Below are 23,655 nucleotides of genomic sequence, written 5' to 3' on the forward strand. Positions count from 1 at the left end.
TTTATTCTATACCATACCTAAATCCTTAACATAGAATATAGTCTTATCAGCCGGGCGCAGTGGCTCTTGCCTGTAATCCCAGCACTTTGGGAGGTCGAGGCGGGCTGATCATGAGGTCAGGAGATGGAGACCATCCTGCCTGACACGGTGAAACCCCGTCTCTACTAAAAATACAAAAAATTAGCAGGGTGTGGTGGCGCATGCCTGTAGTCCCAGCTACTTGGGAGGCTGAGGAGAATTCTCCTTGAGGAGAATTGCTTGAACCCAGGAGGCGGAAGTTGCAATGAGCCGAGATCGCGCCATTGCACTCCAGCCTGGGTGACAGAGCGAGACTCTGTCTCAAAAAAAAAAAAGAAAAAAAAAAGAATATAATTGTATCCTAGTGTGATTATTAATAATTTTTACTTTCACTTTCAGAAAAGTTTCAGACTGGATATGATAAAATTATATGGTCACTCTAATTATAATGCCCTACATAATCTGGAGCCTGCCTTCCTCCCCAGCTTCACCTTGAACTATATACGCTTACTTTGCTCTCTGCGTTCGAGGCACAGTGACTGTCTCTTAGTACCTGGAATGCTCCAGAAGTTCTGCCTTAGGGTCTTCGTACTTGCGGTTTGCTTTACCTAGGACCCTAGAATGCCACGTTCCCTTCCCCTCGTTCCTTCCTTTGTGAATTTTTCTTCCATTGTCAGTTCTTAGCTCAGTTGTCTGTGTGGGGAAGCCTTCTCTGACCTTCCTAAGGCACATCCATTGATTAGGGAGGGTCAGTAGTATCTTTTACCTGTCTTTTATAGCATTTGTCGCAGTTTTACAGGTATTTAAGTGATTTCTGGATAATACCTATCCTCTGCCAGACCGTCTGCTTCAGAAAGGGAGGGATTGCCTGTGTTTGCTTACTGCAATATCCCTAGCATTTTGCGTAATACCTGGCACATAGTTAGCACTTAATAACTATTTGTTGAATGAATAGAGGAATGCAGGCCAGCTGTCACAGTTTCTTAAAAATTCTGGCCTATTGTGTATACCTCAGTTGAACAAAGCAGTGCTCAAAAGATGCATTTTTATATTTCACTTTTTAAAGTAGAGCGGCCAAGCACCCCAACTTTCTTTACCATTCTACTATTTACAATAGAGTGGAGCAGTGGTCTCCAACCTTTTTAGCACCAGGGACCAGTTTCATGGATGACAATTTTTCCATGGACCTGTGGTGGGGGAGGGGTGATTTCGGGGTGATTCAAGCACATTACATTTATTGTGCATTTATTACATTGTATTATTTCATGTAATGAAATAATTATACAACTCACCATAGTGTAGAATCAGCTTGTTTTCCCACAGCTTGTTTCCCCTCAGCTAGTTTCCCCTCAGCTAGACGGTCCCATGTGGGGGTGATGGGAGGCAGTGACAGATCATCAGGCATTAGATCCTCAAGGAGTGCTCAACCTAGATCCCTCGCATGGAGGTTCCCAGGAGGGTTCACGCTCCTATGAGAATCTAATGCTGCTGCTGATCTGACAGGAGGCGGAGCTCAGGCAGTAATGCGATCAACAGGGAGTGGCTGTAAATTCAGATGAAGCTTTGCTTGCCACTCACCTCCTCCTGTGCTGCCCAGTTCCTAACAGGCCAGGGACCAGTATCAGTCCATGGCCCAGGGGTTGGGGACTCCTGTAATAGAGGGTGCAGCCCATTAGCCTGTGAATTGTATAAGGCTTGCAGTTATTATTTATTGCCCGTATTAATTTTAAGAATCAGATCCATTTCATATGAAAACATAGATCACTGGTTTTGTTTGAAAGTATTAGAGAGCTGGTAAAACCGGGCTGGCAAATCCACACGACATTAACTACTTAGAACAGAGTGGTGGTTGCCAGGTGCAGTGGCTTACACCTGTAATCCCAGCATTCTGGGAGGCTGAGGCGGGCAGAACACCTGAGGTCAGGAGTTCAAGACCAGCCTGGCCAACATGGCGAAACCCCATCTCTACTAAAAATACAAAATTAGCCAGGCATGGTGGTACATGTCTGTAGTCCTATCTACTCAGGAGGTTGAGGCAGAAGAATCGCCTGAACCTGGGAGGTGGAGGTGGCAGTGAGCCGAGATTGTGTCATTGAACTCCAGACTGGGAAATAAGAACAAAACTTCGTCCCCAAAAAAAAAAGAACAGAGTAGTGGTCATAACCTTTGAAATGGTCATTTGTGGCGTCTGGCATAGTGCTACTAAAAGTGGTTATTGAACTGGCTGCTTAACCACAAACTATTTGTTACTGTCCACAGAGATAAGGACCTTGTGCCGTATATTTAGGTTACCTCACATTTCTTTGGTTTAATTGACTTTTTAATGTGTTGTTTACATTCTGCCACAAGCTCCTTATCTTGTCAGGGACTGGCATTTTGAGTAGTACTAATAGCTATTCCTTATAAATATTTTGAAACCCCTGATTTTCACAATTACTTTGAAATGCTAGTGCAAAATAGCAATACTTTTGTTACTATTTACTGCCCTTAGATAATAGTCTTTATCAAGCTTATTTTATAAAGTATCTAAGTTACTACGTTTCTTTAATAGAGATTTTCTGAAAACTTTTTTCTCCTCAAATTCCTTTTACCATGAAATTTTACATTTGAGATGTTAAGCCTTTGAACATAGACATGGGATATTTTTCCTTTTGTGTGTTTAGCAGTGAAATTTAGTTAACAGGTCAGGCTACCATTCTCGAGTTAAAGACACGAATGTGTTTGAATGCCTTAGCATGGTACTTAGATGTGAACTTCTTCCTCATATGTAAAACTTGACTTTCATTCCTGTGTCATTGAACAAAATGGAATTGGCCCATCTTTCTCACACACTTGACTGATTTCACAGGAATAAAATATTCTTGTTAGAAGTAAAACTGAAGTTTCTATAGATTTTATACCTTTTTATTGCTCATCATTTATCTTATTGATCCTGAGTTTATACTCCTTTTAATCGAGTAAGAAATACAAAGATAGTGCAAGTCTTTTTTTTTTTTTTACATGAAAATTGATTGAGGCCATTGCTGTGCTATTGAGTAAAGCAGAAATCTGTTCGTGGTTGTTGCCGCTGGATTAACCCTCTTTTATTAGCCCCCATAAATGACAAAATTAATACATATCCAATTCTGATGTCTAAGAATAAACTTAATACCCTTTTAAATAGACTTAATGTATTTTAATGAGACTTTTAATTGCTAGCATATATTTACTCAATAAACTTCTGCTTCCACTGTCTTATAGAAGCTGTTCTTTAAAACCAATACCCACAGAAATGGAAAGTCAGTCACTTTTTAAAGTTATTATTCTCTTGACGTCCATCAGCATTTTATATTTTTAACCCATTCTACATAGTTGCTCATTTAATCCTTTTGATCCAAAAATTAAGGTTGTCTGTTGTAAAATAACTCCTATTTTCATTTTTATTTGTAGTTGTCTGGGATACTTTTGGTTAAGCTTTTATTTTCAACCTTTGGCTCATTTTGGTTTAGCTGTAGTTTTTGTTTAAAACAGTTTATTATAATTAGTTGGGTTTGGCTTTTGTGATCTAATCTGAGATTATTATGAGTTTACTATTTACATTCATTTCATATTCATTTTATATCATGCTTTGTTCTTGTTGCTTTTTTTTACACTATATAATCTGATTTTCACCTATCTTTCCTTTACTGCCCCTGATTTTATTTGATTATGTTATTTATCTTCATTCTTCTACTGTTAATATTCTTTTTTTTTTTTTTTTTTTTTTTTTTTTTTTTTTTTGAGGCAGGGTCCCACTCTGTCACCCAGGCTGGAGTGCAGTGATGGGATCTTGGCTCACTGCAGCCTTGACCTCCTGGGCTCAAGTGATCCTCCTGCCTCCTGAGTAGCGGGGACCGCAGGCTCACACAACCACCATACTCCACATCCAGCTAATTTTTGTACTTTTTGTAGAGACGGGCTTTCGCCATGTTGCCCAGGCTGGTCTCAAGCTCCTGAGCTCAAGCAATCCGCCCACCTCGGCCTCCCAAAGTGCTGAGATTACAGGTGTGAGCCATTGGGACCAGCCAATTTATCTTCTTAAATATGTGTTTCTATCTCTGCTACTTAGTTTATCAGCTTTAAATGAAGTCTTTTGACCCTGTGTATAAAAGCTGAGGAACTCCCTCTCCCTTTCCTGTTTCCTGTCCTGAATTGATTGTGTGTATGTTGTCATGGTTTGTAAACACTTACATTTTATTATGTAGCCACGGTTCACAGGTGTTTTCATCTTAGCTCTCTGGTTAAAGTGGCTTAAATGCTCAGAGCCAGTTGTTTTGCTATACAGTAAGTCCTCACTTAGTGTTGCCAGTAGGTTCTTGGAAACTGTGACATTAATGAAGTGATGTATAGCAGTTCCTCTAATAATGTCATTTCCTTATAAGTGATGAGAAAAAAATTGATTTTGTTATATATGGTTTCGCTTAAAGTCAAAGAACCTATTGTCAATGTTAAGTGAAGACTTACTGTAATTCCTTAATTTATCTCGATTGATTAAACTTTTTCCATTAGGAATTTCTTCACAAAGACCTCGTGAAAACTGTACTCCTTGAGTTCCTGTATACTCAGAATGTTTATCTGTTGTCATTATAATCAAAGTAAGTTTGCATAAAATTGTGTCACAGTTTTTTTCCTCTAAGGGCTTTGTAGTCAGTGTTCTTTTGTCTTCTACTATTGAATGGTGCTGTGTGGACATCTGAAGGCAGCCTCATTTACCCTACTGTGTCCCTGACCCCAAAATCAATTGTTTAGCTTATTTGCCTAGATATCTAAAGGATTTTTTTTTCTTGTAAGCCTTGAAGTCTGGGAATTTTTCTAGGTGTTCGTATTGCTAATTCTGTATCTTTTCCTAGAAACATAGTGAGCCTTCTATTTCTGGAAAGTTATCTTGAATCATATCTTTGAATATTTCTTTATTCTAATCCTTTGGTTCTCTTATTCAAAATCCCCAGTTATATGTAAGGAGGTCTTCATTATTGACCTCTCTTATGTTTACTACTTTTTCTTTACTTTTTAAAACTTCTTGCTCCTTTCCATTTCATTTGTTTATTGAGATATAGTTCACATACTGTAAAATTCACTCTTATAACTCAGTGGTTTTTAGTATATTGACACTTGTACAACCGTGACCATTATCTCATTCCTGAATTTTGTTTAATTTTGCCTGCTTTTTTGGGTCTTGCTTGCTTTATCCCTTTCTCCTCTTCTCTGTATCATTGAAGCATATAATATCAGTTTGTTTCATGATTGGGGTATTAACTTTGGTCACTTCGTTAAGGGGGTATCTGTCAGATTTCTTCATTTTACTGTTGTTTTATCCTTTCATAATCTGATAATTGATATCATTATCAAGGTAATTGATAATTTGTGGGGAAGTACGTTGTGACTGTGTAAATATCCTGGGTTTTTTTTTCTTTTTTTGTAGTTTCTTTTTTTTCTGAAACATGGTCTCACTCTGTCATCCATACAGGAGTGCAGTGGCTTGATCTAGGCTCACTGCAACCTCTGCCTTCCAGGTTCAAGCAATTCTCCCAGCTCAGCCTCCTGAGTAGCTGGGACTAAAGGTGCATGTGCCACTATGCTCAGCTAATTTTTGTATTTTTTGATAGAGATGGGGTTTCACCGTGTTGGCCAGGCTGGTCTTGAACTCCTGACCTCAAGTGATCCATCTGCCTTGGCCTCCCAAAATGTTGGGATTACAGGTGTGAGCTGCCGTGCCCAGCCCAATATCCTGTTTTTCAACAAACTTTTTACTCATTATTTTTAGCATCTATTGATAATTCTTAATTGAAACAATTATTAGCATGGTGATTGCCAAATATAATTATCTAACTCTTTCATCACTTCTACATTTAAGGATGGACTCATGTTTTTTATTCTATGGGCTATAATCCCTTGTTAGCCCTCTTCATTCACATTGACACAGATTTGGCCAAAGGGAGCCCCGTCAAGCAGGGTCTAGTGTACTTTTAATTTGTTCCTATCTTCCTTTCAGCATGTCCTGTTTTCTAATACGATAAAACGCTTCGGGTTTATCTCGTACTTCCCTATCTAATTCTGGAATAACCATTTATCCAAGGAACTCTGATTCCTTTGGGGAGTACTATTTAGAAACCAAGGTCTGGAGCTCTAGTTATGCTCATAGCAGTGGGAGCTAGGCTCTGGCTGTGTCTCTTCAGAGTCCATTATAGTCATCCTATTTCTGTCTGCTGTAGATTATATTAAAGTTTCATTCTTCATCCCTTCCATTTTCCTCCCTGTAAGTTAGTATCTGGAAGCATTCTTAGAGGTCACAAGAAATCATTATATTCAGGTATGGAATGCAATTTTTGTATAGATAACAAATCTATATTCATGAAATCTGATTCTGCCCATCATCCATCTTTTTGCAGGGTCTTTTCCTACGAGAGGTATGTTTTTTCTTCTCTTTTTTTTTTTTTTGAGACAGAGTCTCTCTCTGTCACCTAGGCTGGAGTGCAGTGGCACAGTCTCGGCTCACTGCAACCTCTGCCTCCCGGGTTCAAGTGATCCTCCTGCCTCAGCCTCATGAGTAGCTGGGATTACAGGCATGTGCCACCATGCCGGGCTAATTTTGTATTTTTAGTAGAATCAGGGTTTCTCCATGTTGGTCAGGCTGGTCTCAAACTCCCGACCTCAGGTGATCCACCCACCTCAGCTTCCCAAAGTGCTAGGATTACAGGTGTGAGCCACCGTGCCTGGCCAAGGTATGTTTTTTTCTGAACAGTTTTTTGAAAGAGTAGGTCATGTTATCTAACAACCACTGGCTGTCTATTCTTTAATATGTGTTCAATTGTGTTACTGTATGTTTGGCATCATGTAACAGAAGAATAAAGAATTTTTCATCATATCAGACTGGAAGGTAATGGAAATGTTTACTGTTTGTTTATTCTGTTTTCAGTAACTGTTTCAACAGTTCCATGTCTATAATTTGCTCGACAAATATTTGATGACTACCATTGTACTAGGTCATGATATTCCTCACGGTCATAAAATACCAGCAAGAAGGACCCTTAGCCTGTTGAGTCAAATCGCTTACTTTTTTTTTTCCTCCGAGATGTAGTCTCCCTCTGTCACCCAGCCTGGAGTGCAATGGCGCAATCTCGGCTCACTGCAACCTTTGCCTCCCAGGCTCAAGCGATTCTCCTGCCTCAGCCTCCTGAGTAGCTGGGATTATAGGCACCCGCCACCATGACCGACTCATTTTTGTATTTTTTTGTGCAGGTGGGGTTTCACCATGTTGGCCATGCTGGTCTCGAACTCCTGACCTCAGGTGATCCACCTGCCTCGGCCTCCCACAGTGGTAGGATTACAGGCGTGAGCCACCACGCCCAGCCAGTCCTTTACTTTTATAGGTGTAGAAACTGATACCTAAGAACTGAAATGACTTACTTACATCCATGGCTAATTGATTGCAGAGCCAAAAGTGGAGTCCAGATCTCCTAACTTCCATACTAGAATATTTTTGCTGCGGGGAGTGGAGAGAGATTGGGTTGATGGTACCTGCCTGAAGTTTCCATGGTTGCTGGGTGGAAACAGCACTCTTCCTTCTGTCTTGGCACTCAAGCATCCAGAGGGACATTGAATTTTTCCAGTGATTGGTCATTTGGTGACCAGGCAGGGGAGCAGAAAAGGAGATGGTCCAGACCAGAAGCTGTTTGAGGATGTATTGTTGCCTGACCAGACACCTGAAGGCCAGAATTCTAAGTAGTTTCAAAACCCGTCCCTTTCATAGCCCCATCTACTGACTTTCTGCTTTTTTCAGAATGCTCTGTTGGCCAGGTGCAGTGGTTCACGCCTGCAATCCCAACGCTTAGGCTGAGGCGGGAGGATTACGTGTGCCCAGGAGTTCAAGACCAGTTGAGGCAACATAATGGGCTGGGCCCTTTTCTCTACAAAAAAAAAAAAAAAAAAAAAAAAAAGCTGAGTGTGGTGGTATGCACCTGTAGTCCCAGCTACTTGTGGGGCCGAGGCAGGAGGGTCACTTGAGCCTGGGAGGTTGAGGCTGCAGTGAGCCATGATCACACCGTGCATTCCAGTCTGGCAGACAGTGAGGACCTGTCTCAAAAAAAAAAAAACCACAAAAACCAAAAAAAGACCCTGCTCTGTTTATAAATAAGGTTTGTGGGTTTTCTTTTTTAATATTTTCAGTTTAGCAGTATTTTGACATCAACATAGTTATATTGGTACAAGTTTCTTAAAAAGTTAAATACAAATATATCTTATGATCCATTCCTGACTGTCTACCCAAGAGCAGTGAAAACGTATGTCCACACAAAGACTTGTATGTAAATGTTCATGGCAGCATTGTTCGTGATGGTCAACAGTCCATCATGACCATGATGGAAACAACCCAGATGTTCGGGAACTGGTGAATGGATGAACAAAACGTAGTTATTCTTACTATGGAATATTATTTGCCCATAAAAAGAAGTGAAATACTGACAAGTTATAAAATGGATGAACCTCACAAACTTGTGTGAGTGACCAGAAGACCTCATTATGATTTCAGTTACTCAAAATGTCCAGAAAAGGCAAATCTATAAAGCTAGAAAGGACATCAGTGGTTGCCTCAGGCTAAAGTTGGAAATGAGGAAAGACATGCAAATGGTCATGAGTTTTCCTTTTTGGGGTGATAGGGGTGTTCTAAAAGTGGGTTTTGGTGATGGTTGCACGACTGTTAATATACCAGAAACTATTCAATCGTACACTTACAGGTGAATTTTATAGTATGTGAATTATACTTCATAAAGCTTTAAAAAGTTACATTTAAAATTTGATGTCTGTAATATTTGTCATATTTAAGTATCTTATCCTGTGTTCATTATTAAACATTTTTATACTGCTTTCCACTTTTAAGTAGGATTTTCAAGGAATGCTAATGTCAGATGATGTTAATGGTAACAGTAAAAATAGCTAGCATTTGTAAAGTACTTACTATGCACCAGACATTATGCTAAGTACTTCTCAGGTTATCTCACAGTAGCATTGTGATATTGGTATTACTATCCTCATTTTACAGCAGAGGAAGCAGTTTCATAGAGGTGAATGACTTGTTCAAAGTCACACAGTGAGGAGACAATGAGACAGGAATTTGAGCCAAGTCAGTTAATCGGTTTGCTCCATATACGGATATGCAGTGTTTTTGGTGGAGGATTGTACTGCTTTTCTTTTTTTTTTTTTTTTTTTTGAGACGGAGTCTTGCTCTGTCGCCCAGGCTGGAGTGCAGTGGCGCGATCTCGGCTCACTGCAAGCTCCGCCTCCCAGGTTCATGCCATTCTCCTGCCTCAGCCTCCCGAGTAGCTGGGACTACAGGCACCCGCCACCACGCTCGGCTAATTTTTTCTATTTTTAGTAGAGACGGGGTTTCACCGTGTTAGCTAGGATGGTCTCGATCTCCTGACCTCGTGATCCGCCCGCCTCGGCCTCCCAAAGTGCTGGGATTACAGGCATGAGCCACCGTGCCCGGCCAGATTGGACTGCTTGTCATATGGTGTGACTGTGTTAAACACTCATGTATATATGCTGTATATAACTGTTTATGAATAGTTACATTCATGCTCTGTCTAACTGATGAGATGAATGCTCTATATAACTATTTATGTGTGATCTCTCTAGGAAGTTCAGATGGGCATTTGGTTTTGCCTGTTTGCCATAGAGGTTGTACAACATAGTGAATCTTACTTATCAGTTTTACTCCTTTTTCTCTATTCTTCAGCCTTAATTTTAAAGACCCCGAAGCAGTCAGAGCTCTGACTTGTACTCTCCTAAGGGAAGATTTTGGACTTTCTATTGATATTCCGTTGGAGAGACTAATTCCCACAGTTCCCTTGAGACTCAACTATATTCACTGGGTAGAAGATCTGATCGGTCACCAGGATTCTGACAAAAGTACTCTCCGAAGAGGAATTGACATAGGTATATAGTTTTAAATTCTTTTTTGGCTAAACATAGGTTTCATAAGTTTTGCAAGATCAAATTCTTTGTAAACTTTTCTACTGGGTATTTGTTGTACGAAAGAAGCTGGCTACAAATACAGGTTGAGCATCCTTAATCCGAAAATCTGAAATGCTTCAAAATCTGCAAGCTTTGAGCACTGATATGCTGCTCAAAGGCAATGTGCATTGCAGCTTTCCAGATTTGGGGGTTAGGGATGTTCAGCCTGTAAATATAATGCAAATATTTCAAAATCTGAAAAAAAAATTGAAATCCAAAACACTTCTCATCCCAAGCATTTTGGATTAGGGATCCTCAACCTGCAATACCGTTCTTATTTACTACACCTGGCCTTTTCTCCCGCTGATTTCTCTTGAGAAGGGATTGTCAGTCCAAACAGGGAGCAAGAGGTTAAGGGAAGTACAAAATGAAAATGAGGCTCTTACTTAAATGGCTTTTCATTTTATTTTTTTAATTTAAAAATTTTTTTAATTTTTTTATTTTGAGATGGGGTCTCATCCTGTTGCCCAGGTTGGTCTTGACTCCTGGGCTCAAGCAATCCACCTGCCTCGGCTTCCCAAAGTGCTGGGATTACAGGCATGAACCACTACACCTGGCCCTACTTAGCTTTTCAGATTACCACATTGATGTCTGTGTCTGTTGGGCTTTATTTTTACTCTGGATTATTTGATGTTTTCGTATTGTGATTTTTTTTTTTTTTTTTTTTGAGATGGAGTTTTGCTCTTGTTGCCCAGGCTGGAGTGCAATGGCACGGTCTTAACTCACTGCAACCTCCGCCTCCCGGGTTCAAGCAATGCTCCTGCCTCAGCCTCCCAAGTAGCTGGGATTACAGGTGCCTGCCACCACCCCTGGCTAATTTTTGTGTTTTCAGTAGAGATGGGATTTCACCATGTTGATCAGGTTGTTCTCAAACTCCTGACCTCAGGTGGTCCGCCTGCCTCGTCCTCCCAAAGTGCTGGGATTATGGGCGTGAGCCACCACGCCCAGCCTCTGTTTCTAACTGAGTAGAATTAATAGCAGTCCTAATTTCTAGATAGTAGTAAATGTTTAACTCTGATATTTGCATGCATTTTCAGTCCTCATCCTGCATGATCTTTTCAGCGGCATTTATTAATCCCTCCTTTCTCTTTTGTTCGCTCTCCGTCATTTGCTTCCATGACACCAGACTGCTGGTTTCCTCTTTCATTTCTATGCACTGTTCTCCACTTTTCAGGCATACCTTCCTGTAGCTGGCCACTAGATATTGGTATTCCTTGCATAAGGCTCAGCCTTTAGCTCCTTTCTCACTTAGCACCCTACCCTGGCAATTGCATTCACTTCTATGACGATTTCCCACCTCCATGCAAATAAATCACATATTTATATGTTCCTCCCACTCAGATTACTTTCCTTGACCTCCAATCTCATATATATGAGAAACTTGGGTTTCTGAAAAACATCTCAGACTTGCTGTGTCCAAGACCAAACTCACACTCTGTTTCCCTAATCCTGGTTCTCTTTGTTTCTTGTTTCAATGAGTCTACCATAGCCCACCCTGTGATCCTTTATGCTTGTTTCTCCACACTCAGTTCAAAAATGTCTATCACTGTTTCCTTTTGACTTTGTCTCTTAATACTTCTGAAATCATCTACTTCTCTCCATCTCCACTGCCATCCTAGCCAAGTCATCATCTCTCACCTTTCTGCATTTCTCACCTCTTCTGCTTCTCAGCTAGTTTGCTTAAAAAGCTTGACAGCCTAGTTGGTACTAATTTGATTTTAATTATGCCCCAAACCCTCTAAAATAGCACTTGGGGATAGAGGAGGTTAATGGATTTTAATTCTTCACAAGGGGCACTACCTAACTGCAATCACATCCATTCTAATTAGGGTTTTATATAAATTCTTCCCCCAGACTCCATGAGTTTGCTCTAATTCTACGATTACGTACTTTCCATTTTTATTTGTCATTACAAAGATTATTACCCATTTAAAAATGTCATTTGGCTTTCTGAGGGGATTTCGTTCTGTCCTATAAAGGACTAGTAGAGAATCTGTTGCATTCTATCAGAGTGCAAGTCTTTGGGTCTTAAGAATTAAGAAACTTTTTTTGGCACTGACAAATCTTTTATGTATATTTATTACCCTGGAGGTAAGTGTACTTTTTTATCTTTTAAATGAAATTGAAGTTTGAAGAGAGTGGCAGTTGTGTAAAAGTCAAGGATCTGGTCTGGATTTTTTTCCTACAGAGTCGAAAGTACAACTGACATGTTCTTATTGTGTGTGTGTTTGGCTTACTAGAATGGCTAGCAGAGCTAAAGAACTGTGGTTTCTGACAGGACCTTGAATACCCTTTACCATGCCTTCCCTCACCGCCCCGCAGGTATCCAAGGAGGTGCTTGTCCAGTAGCACTGGGGCCAGGATACTCTCGGGCAAACATGGTAGGCAACGCAGCATTCACCATGACCATCAAAGAGCTTAAATGTTACGGCCATCATCTTTTACTAGCCTGTTCAGGATGCGTAATGAGGAAGCAGTATGACGAGCCTGGATTTCCTCTGGGTTAGGAGTATCTAGCCTCTGCTTCTTCCTGGCAAATCCTTACAAGGCTAGACCAGAATTGGGATATGGTCAGATGAGAGCAGGCCTAGAGTGGCTGGTAGAGGCTGACTGCTTTAGGCCTTTGGGAGAAACACTCTTCTCTTGAATATACTCTTTAGGATCTAATTGGCCAAGATAGTCAATATTGTAAAAGAGAGACAGAGAGAGAGACTTGCTCTGTCACCTAGGCTGGAGTGCAGTGGCACAATCTCGGCTCACTGCAGCCTCCGCCTCCCAGGTTCGAGCAATTCTCCTGCCTCAGCCTCCTGAATAGCTGGAATTACAGGTACCCACCATCATGCCCAGCTAATTTTTGTACTTTTAGTAGAGATGGGGTTTCACCATGTTGGCTGGGCAGGCCTCGAACTCCTGACCTCAGGTGGTCCGCCTGCCTCGGCCTCCCAAAGTGCTGGGACTACAGGTGTGAGCCACCACGCCCGGCCTATAAAAACAATATACATGGTTAATATACAGTCCAGTCCAGGGCTAGGGGTTCTACATAATTTAGTACCAAACCCTAGTGGTCAGAGAGTGTTTTTTTTGCCTGGAGTGTTTGCCTCTTGAATGCCTCCCTTGAAACTGTGGTGGGGCTAGCCAGTGACTCTGATGTCTTGGCTCCCAACCAAATATTTTCCCATGTCTCCACATCTGAGAGATGAGTTATCTCTTTAGTTTTTTTTTTTTTTTTTTCTTGTTTCTTTCAGCTGACAACTTACAGATATTTGGGTAATTCAGCAGTTTAATATAATAAACATTTTATACCCTACATATTTTTTCCTGCTTTTGGAGAATGGAACGTACCTTGATCCGTTTTAAGATATTACAAAGGCATTTTAACAAATAGCATTGTTTTCTTTTAAGAAAATTGAGTTTTGTATGAGATTTAAAATGAAGACTCTTTACAAAGTAAATCAGCTGAGTTTTGAGCATTTTAGGTGAATTAGTCATGTATTCCTTGACCTCTGCTTGTGTGTTCTTCATTTTTTATACAACACACGGAAGAGGAGACCAGCAAGGTTTCGATCCTTTAGGAAGTTTGAGTCTAATTAGGAGGTAAGACTAACATACATGAATGACTAGGGAACCCAGTAGCCATAACATGTATGAAATCAGGTACCAGCTTGTGATTTCTCTACCAAAAAATACAAAAATTACAGAAAATACAAAAATCAGCCAGGCGTGGTGGCATGCACCTGTAGTCCCAGGTACTCGGGAGGCTGAGTGGGGAGAATCGCCTGAGCCCAGGAAGTCGAGGCTGCAGTGAACCATGATCACACCACTGCACTGTAGCCTGGGCGACAGAGTGAGACCCTGTCTGCAAACAGAATTCTGAGAAGAATGGTGTTTTCATGATTATCGTAACCTTTCCCTCTGGTGTGTAGAATGTATTTTGAATTTTTATTTTACTAGGCACAGGGGCATCCTGCATCTACCCCTTACTCGGAGCAACCTTGAATGGCTGGTATTTCCTTGCAACAGAAGTGGATGATATGTGTTTCAACTATGCAAAGAAAAATGTGGAACAGAATAACTTATCTGATCTCATAAAAGGTTAGTGCCGCAGAATGAGTACCTCCAAACTTTATCTTCACTTGCCTTTTTAATTTAACACATTTCCTTTTTCTTTAATATGCAGACTTCGGTAATTTTAAAAAATCTGGCACTTTGTAATTGGGTTTGCTGTCTTGATACCAGAATTAACTCAGAAAGAAAATAGTAACTACAGTTGATCCTTATTATTTGTGGATTCTTTATTTGTGAGTTTGCCTGTTTGCCGAAATTTATTTATCCATTCATTTATTTTAGTAGATTTTCTTGAATAAATGTTTCTTTATTCGCTATAACCCCTTAGAAACATTTCCAGAGACTTTAAGTGGTGGTTTTTTGTTTGTTTGTTGAGTTTATTTTTTAGGGCATTTTTAGGTTCATAGCAAAATGAAGTGGAAGGTTCAGAGATTCCCTGTATATCCCTACCCCCACACACGCATAGCCTTCTCCATTATCAGCATCCCCCAACAGAGTGGGATATTTGTTACAGGTGATGAACCTGCTGGCACATCATTATCACCCACAGTTCATACTTTACATTATGGTTTCCTCTTGGTGGTGTACATTCCGTAGTTTTGGATGAATGAAGCTGACATGTGTCTCCCAGTATGGTATACACAGAATCGTTTCACTGCCCTGCTGTCTTCTGTGCCTCAACTGTCCATCTCTCACTGCCCCCAACCCCAGGAAACTACTGACCTTTTTACTGTCTCCATAGTTTTACATTTTCCAGAATGTCATATAATTGGAATCATACAGTATACAGACTTTTCAGATTGGCTTCTTCCACTTAGTGACATTTATTTAAGTTTCCTAATGTCTTTTTATAGTTTCATAGCTTTTTTTATTCTTCTAATTTATTTCTTTTCCGCTGCCTCTCTAATTACAGAAAGCCGATTTATTTTTAGCACATTTCATTTTGATATTCCATTATCTGGGTGTACCAGAGTTTCTCCATTCACCTATTGAAGGACATCTCGATTGCTTTCGAATTTTGGCAGTTACAAATAAAGTGAGAAACATCTGTGCACAGCTTTTTCTGTGCATGTAAGTTTTTGACTCCTTTAGGTAAATACCAAGCAGTGTGCTTGCTGGATGGTACAGTAATAGTATGTTTAATTTTGTAAGAAACCACCAAACTGTCTTCCAGAGTACTGTTTTGCACTCCCACCAGCAATGGATGGAAGTTCCTGTTGCTCACATCCTTGCCAGCACTGGGTGTTGGGTGTTGTCAGTGTTCTGGATTTTGGCCATTCTAATAGGCGTGTAGTGGTATTTCATTATTTTAATTTGCATTTTCCTGATATTCACGTGGAGCATCTTTTCATGTGCTTATTTACCATCTGTATATCTTTTTTGGTGAGATGTCTGTTCAGGCCTTTTGTCCTTTTTTTTTTTTGAGACTTAGTTTTGCTCTTGTTCCCCAGGCTAGAGTGCAGTGGCATGATCTCGGCTCACTGCAACCTCTGCCTCCTGGGTTCAAGCGATTCTCCTGCTTCAGCCTCCCAAGTAGCTGAGATTATAGGCACCCGCCACCATGCCGAGCTAATTTTTGTATCTTTAGTAGAGATGGGGTTTCACCATGTTGCCCAGGCTGGTCTCAAACTCCTGTCCTCAAGTGATTCTCTTGTCTGGACCTCCTAGACCGTTGGAATGATAGACATGAGCCACTGCCCCCAGCCAAGCCCAGCTTATTGATCCCTTTTTGTTTTTATTTTTTATTTTTTGAGATGGAGTCTCGCTGTGTCGCCCAGGCTGGAGTACAGTGGCGCGATCTCGGCTCACTGCAAGCTCCACCTCCCGGGTTCACACCATTCTCCTGCCTCACCATCCGAGTAGCTGGGACTACAGGCGCCTGCCACCATGCTTGGCTAATTTTTTGTATTTTCAGTAGAGACGGGGTTTCACTGTGTTAGCCAGGATGGTCTCGATCTCCTGACCTCATGATCCGCCCGCCTCGGCCTCCCAAAGTGCTGGGATTACAGGTGTGAGACACTGCACCTGGCCATTGCTCCCTTCTTTTAAGGAATAATATACAGTACTTTTGGTATTATATCCAAAAAGTGCTGTAATCTCAGCATGCTGGGAGGCTGAGATGGGTAGATCCTTCAGGTCAGGAGTTCGAGACCAACCTGGCCTATATGATGAAACCCCATCTCTACTAAAAATACAAAAATTAGCCAGCATAGTGGCGCATGCATGTAATCCCAGTAACTCAGGAGGCTGAGGAACAAGAATCAATTGAACCTGGGAGGGGGAGGTTGCAGTGAGCCGAGATCACGACACTGCACCCCAGCCTGGGAAACAGAGCAGGACTCTGTTACTTTCTAGGAGTTTTATAGTCTGGCATTTTGCATTTAGGTCTGAGATCTGTTTTGAGTTAAATTTTGTGAAGGATATAAGGTCTGTGTCTAGATTCATTTTATGCATGTGGATGTCCAAGTGATGTTCCAGTGTCAGTTCTTTTTTTTTTTTTTTTTTTGAGACGGAGTCTCGCTCTGTTGCCCAGGCTGGAGTGCAGTGGCGCAATCTCGGCTCACTGCAAGCTCCGCCTCCCAGGTTCACACCATTCTCCTGCCTCAGCCTCTCTGAGTAGCTGGGACTACAGGCGCCCACCGCCACGCCAGGCTAATTTTTTTTTGTATTTTTAGTAGAGACGGGGTTTCACCGTGGTCTCGATCTCCTGACCTCGTGATGCGCCCGCCTCGGCCTCCCAAAGTGCTGGGATTACAAGCATGAGCCACCGCGCCTGGCCTGCCTCTTCTCTTTCAATATTGTGTTGGCTATCCTGAGTCTTTTGCCTCTCCAAATAAACTTTACAATTAATTTATCCATAGCTAAAGTGTATGTATATATGTTTGTATGTATGAATATATTTACTTATTTAATTTTCGAGACAGGGTCTCACTGTCACCCAGGCTGGAGTGTAGTGGCTCACTGTAGCCTCAGCCTCCTATGTTCAGGTAATCATCCAGCCTCAGCCTTGTGAGTAGCTGAGACTTCCAGTGTGTGCCACCACGCCTGGCTAATTTTTGTATTGTTTTGTAGAGATGGGGTCTTGCCATGTTGCCCAGGCTGGTCTTGAACTCCTGGGCTCGAGTGATTTTCTGGCCTCAGCCTCCCAAAGTGCTGGAGTTACAGGCATGAGCCACCGCCCCCAACTTAAAATTTATTTTTAACTTAAAATTGACATTCATGGTACTTTTGTGGTCATTCACAGACTAGTGCATAGTGGCAAATAATTGGAGTTGCCCCAGTGTGCATGTTCCCACCTGAGGCTCAACAAGGCGATGCTCTGCCTTCTTATTCCAGCTTCCATACTGTGAACCAAGCGTCCTTTTCTTGGTCTATTTAATACCACGTTTTGGGTTTTTTTTTTCTTTTGCATTTTTGTGCTTTCTCTTGGTGATTTTGCTGTTTAAAATAGTCCCTAAACATGGTGCTGAAAGGCTGTCTTATGTTCCTCAGTGCAAAAAGGCTGTGATGTGCCTTACAGAGAAAACACATGTGTTAGATAAGCTTCCTTCAGACACAAGTTGAAGTGCTGTTGGCCATGAGTTCAGTGTTAGTGAATGAGTGACGTATATTCGATAAAGTGTCTTTGAACAGGAACACCATAAAACAACGTTGTGTGTCTATCAGTTGATGAAAATGTGAAGAGAGACCTGTAGGAACCTAACCCTGTATTTCCCCTGGGAATCAGCGGTTCAGTATTCACTCATTGACTGTTTGTGGCTACTTTGTAGAACATAACTAGCACAGATAATGAGAATTGACTATATATGAAGTAACTTAGTCACCAAGATTTTAAAAGGAAGGAAACTCTACTGTTGATTAACTATACCATGTTTTTAATTTCAGTACACAGTCCGGGTGCGGTGGCTCACACCTGTAATCCCAGCACTTTGGGAGGCTGAAGCAGATTGTCTGAGGTCAGGGGTTTGAGAACAGCCTGACCAACATGGTGAAACTCCATCTCTACTAAAAATACAAAAATTAGCGGGGCGCCGTGATGGGCATCTGTAATGCCAGCTACTTGGGAGGCTGAGGCAGGAGAATCGCTTGAACCTGGGAGGCAGAGGTTGTAGTGAGCGGAGATCGTGCCACTGCATTCTATCCTGGTCTACAGAATGAGACTGTGTCTCAAAAACAAGTAATAATTTCAGTACATAGAACTGTGCTAGAAATAGTCAAATCCCCTTGTGATTACTTTTTATTTTTGTGACCATTCTGTGTATAAAGCAGTGTTAATTTTTTTTCCGTGAAAGAGATTTTATGTGTCTTTATGAAAGAAGTAAGACTTTTCTTCATAGTATTGAACAATCTTTGTAAGGGGAGACATTAATATTATTAGTGCATTTGTTTTATTTCTCCATTGTTGTGTAACAAAGTATTCCAAAATCTAGGAGTCTATTTATTTATTTATTTATTTTTATTTTTCATTTTTTGAGATGGAGTCTTGCTGTGTCGCCCAGGCTGGAGTGCAGTGGCACAATCTGCTGCTCACTGCAACCTCTGTCTCCCAGGTTCAAGTGATTCTCCTGCCTCAGCCTCCCGAGTAGCTGGGATTGTAGGTGCCTGCCACCACACCCGTCTAATTTTTGTAATTTTTTAGTAGAGACAGGGTTTCACCATGTTGGCCAGGCAGGTCTCGAACTCCTGACCTCAAGTGATCCACCTGCCTCGGCCTCCTGAAGTGTTGGAATTATAGGCATGAGCCACCATGCCCGGCCCTAGGAGCCTTTAAAAAAACAAACAAACAAACAAATAAAAACCATTTTTTTATTAGAGACAGGGTCTCACTCTGTCATCCAGGCCGGTGTGCCGTGGTGTGATCATGGCTCGCTGCAGCCTCAGCCTCCTGGGCTCAAGCAGTCTCTCACTTTAGCCTCCCAAGTAGGTAGAATTACAGGCCCGTACCACCATGCTCAGATAATTTTCTTATTTTTAAAATTTTTGTAGAGATAGGTTCTTGCTATGTTGCCCAGGTTAAACTGGAACTCTCAAGCAGTTCTCCCGTCTTGGCCTCCCAGAGCACTGGGATTACAGGCATGAACCATCACACTTGGCCCTAGCAACTTTAAACAATAAACATTTATCTCATAGTTCCTATGGGTCATAAATTTTGGCATGGCTTAGTCGAGTGGTTCTAGTTGAGACACTCGGATGCATTTGCAGTCAAGTTGTTGGCTAGAGCTACAGTCATCTGAAGGATGTACGGGTGGTAGAGATTTGCTTCCAAGATGGCTTACTCACGGCTCACTCACACGACTCTTGGAAGGAAACCCTAGTTCATAGCCATGTGGATCTCTCCATGAAGCTATTTGAGTGTCCTTAAAATGCAGCCTATACTCAAGGGGAGGGAAATTAAACTCCATCTCCTGAAGGGAGTACTGTCAAAGAGTTTGAGGACATACAGTCACACCTTACTTAACAGCAGGGAATATTCTGAGAAATGCATTGTTAGGTGATTTCATCGTAGTGTGTGCTCACACACACCTGAATGGTGTAGCCTACTACACACCTGGGCCTATATGTAATAGCCTGTGGCTCTTAGGCTATAACCTGAGCAGTATGTCACTGTACTGAATACTGAAGGCCATTTTAGCACAATGGTATTTGTGTATCTAAGCATATCAAACATAGAAAAGGTACAGTAAAAATGTGGTATTATAATATTACGGGACCACCATCATATATGCAGTTGACCAAAGCATCATTATGCAGTGCATGATTATACTTGAAAACCACTGCAACATTAACATGAGTTCACAGTCCTGTTTTTTCTCCTAGTGGTGAAAGTGCCACAGAAGACACTCCTGATGGACGCTCTTAAAGAAGAATCGGAGATCATCTATGACTTTTGCATGTGCAACCCTCCCTTTTTTGCCAATCAATTGGAAGCCAAGGTAAAATGTCTTCTGCTTTAAAATAATTGAATATAGGCTGGGCACGGTGGCTCACACCTGTAATCCCTGCACTTTGGGAGGCCAAGGTGGGTGGATCATGAAGTCAGGAGTTTGAGACCAGCCTGGCCAACATGGTGAAACCCTATCTCTACTAAAGATACAAAAAATTAGCTGGGCGTCATGGCCCATGCCTGTAATCCCAGCTACTTGGGAGGCTGAGGCAGGAGAATTGTTTGAACCCGGGAGGCAGAGGTTGCAGTGAGCCAAGATTGCGCCATTGCACTCCAGCCCGGGCTACAGAGCAAGACTCTATCTCAAAAAAAAAAAAAAAAAAAAAATCTAAATTTGCCTTATTTGCACAGATAAGAGCAAAGAAAACTTTTAAAAATTAACTTATTATTTTTTAAATTAATATATTTGAGATGAGGTCTCGCTGTGTTGCTCAAGCTGGTCTTGAACATCCGGACTCAAGCAGTCCCCCTCCCGTCATCAGCTCCCCTAGTAGCTGAGGCCATAGGCATGTGCTGCAATGCCTGGCTTTTGAAAGCTGTGTACCAGTTAGGGGTCTTTTGGTTTGAAGTACTTTCGGCTCTCTGTATCTATAGGGCCTACACCTGTGGGTTCCGCATTGTGGATTCAGCCAACCACGCATTGAAAGCATTGGGAGGCTTGCACAGTGACTCACACTTGTCATCCCAGCACTTTGGGAGGCCGAGGTGGGTGGATAGCTTGAGCTCAGGAGTTCAAAACCAGCCTGGGCAATGTGGTGAAGGCCTGTCTCTACAAAAACTACAAAAAGAATTAGCCAGGCACTATGGCGTGTGCTTGTAGACCCAGCTACTTGGGAGGCTGAGGTGGGAGGAAGGCTTGAGCCCAGGACGTGCAGGTTGCATTGAGCCAGGATCGTGTCACTGCACTCCAGCCTGGGTAACAGAGCAAGACCCTGTCTCAAAAAAAAAATATTTGGGGAAAAAAAGAAAACAATAAAAAATAACAATGTAACAATGAAAAATAATACAAAAATACAGTATCACTATTTTTACATAGCATTCACATTGTATAAGGTATTATAACTAATCTAGGAATTATTGAAAGTATACGAGATGATGTGGGTAGGTGAAATGCAAATCCTACCCCATGCGATAAAAGGGACTTGAGCTTCCTTGGATTTTGGTATCTAAGGCAGATCTTCCTCAGATACCGAGGGAGACCTGTACCTAAAAACCCAATTTAGATTGACTTAACGACAAAGAAAGTTCATTGGCTGACATATTTGAGAAACCCAGCAGTAGTTGGGATTTCATAATGATTTGATTAAGGTGTTGGCAGTATTAAGAGCTCTGTTTTTCTCTTGGCTGTGACTTGGTCTATGGTTGTTTTTGTTCATAAGCTGGTTTACTTGTGGTACAGCAATATTTAGAGGGTGGGAGGGTGAGGAGCAAGCTCTTTTCTTCCCTAAGCCATTGAACATTTGATTTTCTTTTCATTGGATCAACTTAGGTCATAGTCCACTCCTGGACTGAGCTTCTTGACTTAGGAAGGAAATCAATGTTTTTACTGTTAAGTGGCTTTTTTTTTTTTTTTTTTTTTTGTGACAAGAGTCTTACTCTTGTCACCCAGGCTGGAGTGCAGTGGCGTGATCTCAGCTCACTGCAACCTCCACCTCCCAGGTTCAAGTGATTCTCGTGCCTCAGCCTCCTGAGTTGCTGGGACTCCTGGTGGACACCACCGCGCGTGGCTAATTTTTTTTGCATTTTTATTAGAGACAGGGTTTTACCATGTTGGCCAGTCTGGTCTCGAAATCCTGACCTCAAGTGATCTGCCCGCCTTGGCCTCCCCAGGTGCTAGGATTACAGGCGTGAGCCACCGTGCCCAGCCTGATGTGTCTATTTTTTTTTTTTTCTTTTTGAGACGGAGTCTTGCTCTGTTGCCTAGGCTGGAGTGCAGTGGTGTGATCTCGGGTCACTGCAACCTCTGCCTCCTGGGTTCAAGCGATTCTTCTGCCTCAGCCTCCTGAGTAGCTGGGATTACAGGCGTGAGCCACCACGCCCGGCTAATTTTTTGTATTTTTTTTTTTAGTAGAGATGGGGTTTCACTGTGTTAGCCAGGATGGTCTTGATCTCCTGACCTCGTGATCCGCCCGCCTCGGCCTCCCAAAGTGCTGGGATGACGGACGTGAGCCACCGTGCCCGGCCTGATCTGTCTTTTTGATTATAGCCATCCTAGTGGGTATAAAGTGGTACCTCATTGTGGTTTTGATGATGATTTCCCTGATGACTGATGATGCTGAGCATCTTTTCATGTGCTTATTGGCCATTTGCATATCTTCTTTGGAGAAGTGCTTATTCATATCCTTTGCTTATGTTTAAGTTGGTTTATTTTTCTCTTTATTATTAAGTTGTAAGCATTCTTTATATATCCTAAATACAAGTTCCTTATTAGATAGTGATTTGCAAACATTCCCTTCCTGTGGGTTGTCTTCTCACTTTCTTGATGGTGCCCTTTGCAGCTCAGAAGTTTTTAATTCGGATGAAGTCCAGTTTATCTGTTTTCTTTTGTTGCTTATGCTTTTGTTGTCATGTCTCAGAAACTGTTGCCTAATCCAAGGTCATGAAAATTTTTTCTTAGGTTTTCTTGTAAGAGTTTTATAGTTTTAGCTTTTACTTTTAGGTCTTTGATGAATTTTGAGTTAACTTTTCATATGGTATGAGGTAAGGGTGGATTAAATATTTAAATGTGAAAAGCAAAATGATGAAAATGCTAGGAAAAAACGTTTGTTTAATCTTTGGGTGGATTTTCTGTACAGGAAAAAGAAAGCATAAAGAAAAAGTGACAGATTGGGCTTTATAAAAAGGTAAACAATTTTCATGTTTAACCACAAAAATGGAAAGGAAAAGACCTGGGAAGAAATAGTTGCAGAAGTAGCTGTTTGAATTAAAATATTTTAGTGGCTGTGATTTTAAAATCCTAAATCTAGCATACTATTTGGAAAGTAAAAATTGCAACTAAACATTCTAACTTAGAGATAGATTACATTCAAACTCGGTTCTTGGGGTGTACACATTTTTCACTAGGGTTTTTGGTTGTTGTTGTTCAGGGAGTAAACTCACGAAATCCTCGAAGACCTCCACCTAGTTCTGTTAATACAGGAGGTATCACAGAGATCATGGCAGAAGGAGGTGAATTAGAGTTTGTTAAAAGGATCATCCATGACAGTCTACAACTTAAAAAAAGATTAAGGTAAGTCTGTTTTTACAACATAGCGTCCATTTTTACAACATAGGAATATTTACCCCCTATGTAGTTCTCTTTTTTTTGGTGGGGGGACACAGTCTTGCTCTTGTTGCCCAGGCTGGAGTGCAGTGGCACGATCGCAGCTCACTGCAACCTCTGCCTCCTGGGTTCAAGCTTTTCTTGTGCCTCAGCCTCTCAAGTAGCTGGGATTACAGGCACCTGCCACCTTTAATTTTTGTATTTCTAGTAGAGACGGTGGGGGAGAGGGGTTTCACCATGTTGGCCAGGCTGGTCTGGAACTCCTAGCCTCAGGTGATCTGCCTGCCTCGACCTCCCAAAGTGCTGGAATTATAGGCATGAGCCTCCGTGCCCGGCC

The 23,655-nt window shown here is 41.6% G+C and overlaps 1 protein-coding gene across 3 annotated transcripts in view; it reads left to right on the top strand.

Annotated features, from left to right (window-relative positions):
• Positions 1-23,655, top strand: part of METTL16 (methyltransferase like 16) — an 89,517-nt gene that overhangs the window by 17,187 nt on the left and 48,675 nt on the right. For all 3 annotated transcript variants that reach the window (XM_030799893.1, XM_003277825.4, XM_030799894.1), the window contains 4 exons: positions 9,770-9,969; positions 13,999-14,139; positions 19,930-20,045; positions 23,143-23,285. In XM_030799893.1, the coding sequence (XP_030655753.1) occupies positions 9,770-9,969; positions 13,999-14,139; positions 19,930-20,045; positions 23,143-23,285 (600 nt within the window). The remainder of the gene's footprint in view (positions 1-9,769; positions 9,970-13,998; positions 14,140-19,929; positions 20,046-23,142; positions 23,286-23,655) is intronic.

The sequence above is a fragment of the Nomascus leucogenys genome, chromosome 19, assembly GCF_006542625.1.
Source record: "Nomascus leucogenys isolate Asia chromosome 19, Asia_NLE_v1, whole genome shotgun sequence".
Classification (NCBI taxonomy): Eukaryota; Metazoa; Chordata; class Mammalia; order Primates; family Hylobatidae; genus Nomascus; species Nomascus leucogenys.